General features: G+C 32.2%; 1 protein-coding gene across 1 annotated transcript; it reads right to left on the bottom strand.

The window, feature by feature from the left end:
• Positions 1-283: 283 nt before the first annotated feature.
• LOC119674857 (focadhesin-like) lies at positions 284-7,975 on the bottom strand. Its single transcript, XM_038086014.1, has 8 exons — positions 7,947-7,975; positions 5,443-5,661; positions 4,357-5,383; positions 3,595-3,800; positions 2,447-3,522; positions 2,259-2,386; positions 595-1,122; positions 284-532 (listed from the first exon to the last, which is right to left on the bottom strand). The coding sequence occupies exons 1-8, from the start codon at positions 7,973-7,975 to the stop codon at positions 383-385; spliced, it is 3,363 nt and encodes a 1,120-aa protein (XP_037941942.1). The 3' UTR covers positions 284-382.
• Positions 7,976-8,601: the final 626 nt, after the last annotated feature.

Raw genomic sequence — 8,601 nt, 5'->3', positions numbered from 1 at the left:
GTCTTTTCATTTCTCTTTTCAGTTCAGTTTCAGAATAGTTGTTTTATGCTCCAAGGATGTGAAGAAATTGACGAATTGTTTTTTATTTTGATTTGAAAGTGTTAGAAAAGTAATTCATTTAAATGAAATTAATTAAATAATAATTGTTTTTGTGTAAGTACTTTATTCCAACTTCATATATTTAATTAAAAATTTTTTTTTGCATTTATAAAATATGTGTTTCTATATAAAATATTAGCCTTAAGCTTTTTTTATTAAAAAAATATAAATTCAGAATGGCAGCTAAAGTATAAGTTTTTATAAAACAAACAATCATAAAAAGTTAACATTTTATAAATATTTATAAAACAAATCATCAACATTTATAACGTTCTATTAGACTTTATCTACGCATACCAACGTATTTGGTCCAGATACTCTTCGTTTCAAAATAAGTTTTGTTGCGTGAACATATGATCGCGTCCTTAAAAATAGTTGCATACGAATCAGGAATAGCAGGATTTTTATAAAGATTATACACAAATTCATAGATCTATATTGGAAAAAAAATAGCCTTAAAGACAATTTAATTGATAAGATTATTATAACTCTTACTTTAACTTCTTGATCCTTAAAGAAAACATGATCGCACAACAGTTGCAGGCTTTCTGGAAATATTTCATTGCGCGCTTTATATGTTGTAGCGACAATATCTAAATTGCCCAATAATACACCGCAACCGGAAAGTACATCCACAGTTAATATTAAAACGTCTATGATGAATAACGCCTTTTCAAGTTTTTCTTTATTTGATGATTCCGCCAACAGATTTTGAATTTGTAGCAGTAATTCCATAACCCAACTGGAACTTTGCTCATCACTATTGAAAGCATAGAGTGTAGCAGCTAAATGTCGGAATAGAAAATGATGCTCCTCACGTTTCGTCGCAAATGCGTCTATAATAGTTGTTAACCAATGTAGCTGATTCGCCAGTTTGCTATTGTAGAGCACTAAATAGCAGCGTATAATTGTGGCTTTCTTTAGTTTGCCAATTGGCGTTTCCCACCAGTTAGCTGGTGAGGTGAGACCATCAATAGTAACAACAGGTAAACAGGAAACAACTTCAGTATAACGTTCAAAAAGCTAAAATAGGAAGATTATTATTATTATTATTATTATTATTAGTATTAATTATTACAATAATATTTTTTTCTCCGACAATATAGAATAGATTTGTTTTTGTTGTGCAATATGCTAAAATATAAGAGGATTTACTGCTAATGTTGATGTTGTTGTAACCCGCTGGGACCTGCTTGCGAAGTTCTTTTAGGAGGTGTTGAAAGGCACTTGATCGTAGCTGGCGACAAGTGGCTCCGGGGCATAGACCTGGCCGTTCTTGGGACCAATTCGCAATGTTATATATTTTGCTTCATTCAAAGATTGTGGGATAAGAGCTTATTAGTAGGCTCTAGGGGAAAGAATTTTAAGTCTACATATAGATTCAGTATACTTTTAGAGATTATATTTTCAGGATATATTTCCAGATATTGTTTTCGAGTCAGTAGACTTGAATTCAATTTCCGACTAAATGAAGAAATGTTGACATAAGTATAGGCCAAATTTTAGATTGATTTGGTTTATATATGTGTGGAGTAGAGCTGTCAATGTCGATTATCCTAATATGAGCAATACATATTAGTATACATATCAAAATTTCATCTATTCAAATATTTAGAAACATTTAAATTATTTAATGCAAGCCGCTTATTCAAACTGTTCCAACCATTTCATACATATTCGTATATTCTTATTAGCAAAATAATTCGAATAATATTAATAGCAATAGAGAGGTAATTGAGTTTTTGGAAAGGTATTAATGACATTTGAATGAGTTCTGATATTATTTATTTTACATCTATTTAATGAGAGACGGCTTAAACAATTTGTGGAAATTTATACGCTTTGATTTGGATTATAATCACCTTCCCTCTCATACTACTATTTAAGTCTTTTTAATTTTTTCTTTTTCCTTTTTTTTTGCTTTATAGATCTTTATGGTCTACAGCAACAACATCCAACAGAATTTAACGACCGTTCCTTAAATTCAAATAAAATGAATAAACTTCGAGTTATTACTATTACTTCTAAAAATTTGTTTTGATTAATATCACCACTTATAAACCCTATCGATTATAATGACCGGATTGGATCGATCCCTACAATATCGTTGCAACCAGTTTCGACTGTATATCTTATACATAATGCGTTAAATAACTTACTCTAGAATCCAAATCCATGGAATCCATATGACGTTCTACGATTAATGTGTAAACATCTAGCACTTCTGGTAAATCACATTTGCTGTATATATATTTGACACTATCAAGAAATTTTTCGAATAGGCAACCTAAGATATGAAAAGTTGTGTTAGTTAAGATTTTAAAAATATATCACATAATTTTACTACCTTCAACAAATCCATTTAATTGCGATTCTTTGAAACAGTACACAGACACCTTCTCCGCAAAATTTTTAGTAATTTGTAAACTAACTCCACCACTAATGTCAGGTAGCAAAGAGAATAACAAAAGTAAATCTTCCTCAAAGCAGTTGGGTTCAAAGTCCAAGAGAAAGTTCTCTAATAAACGCCTAGCGGTACCAGAGTAAAGTACTTGATTTGTTGCAATAAGTATGCAGTATTTTCGTGTATCAAATGAGATATGAAAGAAACTATATAAAAAACTCCAGTCAATTGGCGGTATGGGTTTTGGAAACTTCTTCGATATTGCACGCAATGCATTAGTTACAACATGTGGTTCTGTTATATGATCCCCCAATTGTGCTTGATGCACTAGATAGTTGATAATTTCACGTAATGGACTATGTTTGGTTAATTGTGTCAACTTTCTGGGTTCTGGTTTACCCTCAGGCAATCGATACACCCCACTGCGATATTCATTAATTTCGTTATATATAAAATGTGCTATTAAGTCTGCTACCGCTCCACCACAATCTGGTCGCATTTGCTGAAGTACTTGTACCCAACATTCACCAGGTATTCGATCTCTTTGTAAATCCACAACTTCACGCCCACTGGAACCTATATACTCTTGTACTGCTCTTATATGTTGACGATATTGAATTGGTATATGTCGTAGTGTCAACATAGAACTGGGATCATAATCTTTAAGTGCAGAGAATGCTTCTTTTACCAAATCAGATTTAGAATCTGGATGGCTTATAGTTTTCCATAGCTGTTCTAAGGCTTCATCAACCAATTTTTCATAATCATCGGTGGGCGTTTGCAGTGAAGGAATACGAGCAAAAAATCGAAATAATGATCTTAAGGAACGTGGACGTGTTTCATGACGAAATTTATTACTCAACACATTCCATGCAGATGTTATATTTATAACATCGTTAGTACAAAGTAAAGTTATAGCATCCAGTGCTAGAGATGTTGGCAAATCGCCTGCTTCATCAGAGTTTGAAGTAAGAGTTTCGGATAGTATACCAACAAAATCTGCTCCATGTTGTGTTGGTCTGCAATAATATAAAAAAATATTTGTTTAATATAAAAGGATATATAGAACTATTTAAATATATATGATTTACTTCTCGTTGCATATCTCTTTAATCGTGTTAGTCCTTGTAACAATAAATTCCCAATCTTTGTTTTTATTAGGCAGTGATAACAACTTGCAGAGAAATGTGTATGTACGTGGATCCACACGCCATAAACGCATATATAAATCCAAACAGAACGACGCATTTTCTGTAGTTAACTTACGAATAGTGCTCAAAATCATTGGAACATTGTCCTATAATGGTAAAGAAATATTAAAATTGATTTTTAAAGTCATTTATGATGAAAGAAACCATGTTTCTTCATAGAGACGTATTTTGAACAGTAGTGAATTACAACAACAAACTTTTTTATTATTTATTTAATCTAATTATGGCTGACCATATAGCTGTTTCGAGTATTGCCAAAAACCCATCATCAGTGATCTTGGAATTATTTCTTATATATAATTATTTGTAAATAATTTTTTGAGACTGCAAGGCCTAAGGGTCGTACCCTGTCAAATTTGAAGCTAAGAGTCAGTGCTCATTAGCCATTTAACTTAAAATCATATTTGACTTTTATATTTAAACTTGTAGTTTAGTTAATTTGCTGTGGAAGTTTATTAACAAGTTCACTTCCTGTGTCATATTGGATGGAAATCGTAATTAATAGAATAATTAGAATAATGGAATTAATTAAATTATTTTTAATTGTAAAGTAATGTTATAACTTAAAAACTTAAGATCTAAATTATATATAATTCTTATTGTAATAAACCTTAGATAGATAAAATCGTTAAACAAACGTACCTTGGATACTGCAAAACCAGGCAAACCACGCAGTAATTCCAATTGCACTTCCGGATTATGTTCATGTGCTAATTTAAATATGTAAGTCATTAGAAAATCATAAGCAATGTTGCTATTAATTTTGATTATTTCCAGCAATGATTCATAGATTTTGAACCAACAATCAATTGAAGGCTCATGCGATAAGAACAGCGCACGCAGAAATAAATGCAAACGTTCACAAAAAGCCGTATTTGATTTAACATTGAGTGTATCAACAAAATTAAATACATCCTTGAATTCGGACTCATCAAATGATTCTACCAAATTGGCTAAATCAAAAGCAATTGCAATATCTGTATGGAAATAACGTATTTGTGCTGGTTTTAGTTCTTTGGTACGTGTTGGACTCTCATAAGAGCTAGTGTTATTGGATAGTGATAAAATTTTCTTTATAATTTGATGAGCCAGCGTCATGCCTTCTGGGGGTATGAATGCAGTCTGAGACATCCACTGGATGATACCATCAAGACACATGTTCAGAATGTATTGATTCCCACAGTTCTCCTGTACAACGATAAATGCAATGTTTCGCAATAACTCGGGCAGATAGAACGGCGATAATATATGCAAACCATCAGCAAATAATATAAGTAAAACATTGTAATGATGTTGGGTGTGTTCCCGAGCTGAATGAAGTACACGCAGTAAAGAATTTAAACTTGGACGTGGATCTATACCATACTTCATAAGTATATTGACAACTAAAGCTTGATAAATGCATAAATCAACTGATAATGATATATCCTTAATACTAAGGAAATAATCAATTGCTTCGGTGAGAAGTATGCTCGTAAAGAGACAAGTCGCTGTTGAACATAATTTGCTCCATGATAATACCTCTAGGACAAGTGCATGTGCATCTCGATTAGTTTTACATAACGATAATAGAATAGTCCATATTGTTTTGGAATCTGATAAATTTTGTGAATTACAAAGTATATAGAGAAATACTGGACGTAGGTATTCAATGCTCATATCCCTTATCCTAAAAAATATATATATTAGTTTACATTTTTTGTAGAATAATAGAAATTGAATACTTACTGCGAGTCATGATGCGTGCAGATCATTTTAATTTTATTTCCAATGTCATTCATGTTGACTGAGGGATTTTGCAACAATATTATGAAAGGATGTTGTTGAATCTTCAGACCAAATTGACTTTTGTAGACCTCATCTTTTTTTAAATTGGCAGCTTTCCTTTTAAGTGTGAGCATCAACAAACTGTCTATAGACTCTGTTATTATTATATATTGGGTTTGGCTGAAATGGAATTCAGAAATATAATTATTATAACAATATTAGAATACAGACTATTAATACAGACAAAACAGTTTTATTCTCTAAATAGAAAGAATATAACTTTTAAGAAATCAGCAGTGCTGAAAAAAATAATAAGAAAGTAAAAAATTAATCGATATTGCTTATAAGGAAAAATAAATAGAGGGAAAACATATAATGACATATTAAAAAAATTACGAAACTCTAGAGAAGTTAAGTATAGGTACAATTTGTTTCTTAAGGTGAAGCTGAAAAAAGAGGTCCTAGTAAATAATTTACATATATATATACACACGGTGTCCTTAAGGACACATCCAAAGAAAACAAAAACCAGGCTAACTATCTACATTTTAATTGTCTACAATTTTTTTTTTATGACTGGGAACCCATATAAGAATGATATACGCTAATCGATTTTTCTCTCTGATTTCTACCCTACATTGTCTTACCAATTTTCATTTAATGGCGAAAGATTGAAGTATTTTAATTGACTGTCAATGAAAATGACAACCTGTCATTCATCCTTGATGTGATTTTTTATTAACCCACATGTCTTCCATAAGGCACGCGGTCTACGACAAAGACCTCTAAGACTGGTCTTTAAAACTGTGGCTTTATTAGGCAGCCAAAGAGAGTAATTTTAATCTGTGAATGGCAAAAATATTTCTGCACTTACTAAGTACCTAGTCTATTTTTGCGTTATCCGTGGAAATAAATATATTGTTATGAATTTAGAAACTAAATGAAATTAGAAATAGTTTTCTAAGTATATGATAGATAGTTGGAAAATAAATTGTATTCTATTATTATTATTAGAGAGAATTGTGTATTGGCGATTGCTAAAATTTAGAGCAATAAAGCGGTTATATACAACTAGACTCAACTATTTAATTGTTTATCGGGATCCAGCGATTGCGAACGACGACGCCAAATCCGAAACGTACGTAACAATATATTTCTTTTTCACTCATTTCTTAATAGAAATATTATCGTGATAAAAAACTTTTGAAACATAAATATGGAGTAAGTCTTCAGACTTTCTGGTCGCGTCCGGTAAACACCACCCATTCTTCATAATCTACCATCCACTATTCACATCGTAACTCATCATTCGGTTTGTAGATCCTTTCATGTAATCTGCTTTCTAAATCAAAAAGTGTTGTTTACAAAAAAAACAACACTATTCCGGAGCCAATGGTCGAGTTAGACTAATAATTGCTAAAGGGACCTACACAAGCAAAGCCCTGGCGGCTATAACCACAGTAACAATATATGCAGAGAATATTACATTTTTGAATAAGATTTATGCAACTTGTAGTAAAGAGACATAGGCCCTGAAGCGAAGAGACTTGAACAAAATTAATTGCCACGAAATCGTTTTGAAGAATTGATATGAAAAATGTTCCCTACCATGGTTGGTTGGTTGGAGTGGCGGCCTAGCATCCCAAAAAGCCCACTTAAGCACAAATAATGGCCCCTTGTGGTACCACAGGAGTTACGTTGATTTATATAAAGATTGTAATCAGTATACATTCAACGTCGAAAGAAAGGTAACGACTCCCCTATTAGGTAAAGAAAAACCAACTTGACAGTTCTATAAACTTGGCTAGGTCCCTAACATTACAGGATGTCAACTCAGTCAGGTCAGTTAGAATAGGAGATCCAAGGGTTTTTAATCTTCTTCTGGCTAGGGAAGGGCACTGACACATGAGATGAAGTACAGTCTTCTCCTCATCCTCAGAACCACAACCTCGACAAAAGTCATTAAAGGGGAGACCCAGTCTCATAGCGTGCCTTCCTATTACGCAGTGTCCCGTCAGCACAGATAACGTAGAGCTGAGCAGGTTCCGTCTTAGTTGAAGTAGCTGACTAGTTCTTTTCTTGTCTAAGTTCGGCCAAGTCAACCTAGAAATCTGACATTGAGGTTCGTCAGCCCAGTATTGCTTGGCTATGCTCAGGTATTTTTGTATGATTGCCAGTTTAACTGTAGCAAGTGGAACGCCTATATCAGAGAGGTTATTGTTAGGGAGAAGAGCACCTGTCTTGTCTAGGTCGTCTGCCCTACAATTTCCTGTGATATCCCTGTGACCAGGTACTCAAATAAGTTTGACCCTAACAAACCTAGCTAGGTCGTTTAGTGAAGCAGTTCCCTACCATGGTTACATATATATATGTGCAAAATATATACAACTATTGTTATTAGATACAATTTTACTTAATTATAAAATATTCAAACGTTAAATAATTAACTCTAATTTTTTTATTACATCCATATCAAGTAATCCAGTATATCCATCTTAGGATTACTGATATTTTTTGCTGAATATTATTTTTATGATTTTATGTCAACAAAGCACTTGAGGTAGCTGTTGACATTTGTGGGTGGGTGGAGATTAATGAAATCAATCCGTATATTTCCTGCAAAATTTTTTATTTCAATTTACTGTTCTTACTACGGTGTTACTTATGCAAATATGCAAACACGCATGCAGCAAGGTAAACTTTTTCTATGATATCCTTCGGACCTTTCGTTTTATTGCTAATGTTTCGAAAATCCTTCAAATGCTTTAGAATTCAAGTTCAATGAAAGGCGGTGGCATAAGCTTTTCTATAAAAAAAATTATTTCGTATTTAAAATTGATTTCTTAATGTAAAATAAATTAGTAACGATTTCACTATCAAGGCCAAAGGATATATTACACAATATGATTGAATAATTAGCATAGACGGAAACAGGAAGTAATAAATAATTTAAGTGCTTTTTTTTCAGAGGAAAGAATAATTGCATTAAAAATGCGAATATTTTAATCTTTAATGATGGTTTTAATAGCAGTAAATTAGGCGTCAATTGCGTAAAGTTTAACACTTATAATCGTTTATATATATGTACTTAATCACATACATATATATGGGTTACAGTTT

The sequence above is a fragment of the Teleopsis dalmanni genome, chromosome 2 (assembly GCF_002237135.1).
Source record: "Teleopsis dalmanni isolate 2A chromosome 2, ASM223713v2, whole genome shotgun sequence".
NCBI lineage: Eukaryota > Metazoa > Arthropoda > Insecta > Diptera > Diopsidae > Teleopsis > Teleopsis dalmanni.
This window is presented reverse-complemented; position numbering and strand designations above follow the sequence as displayed.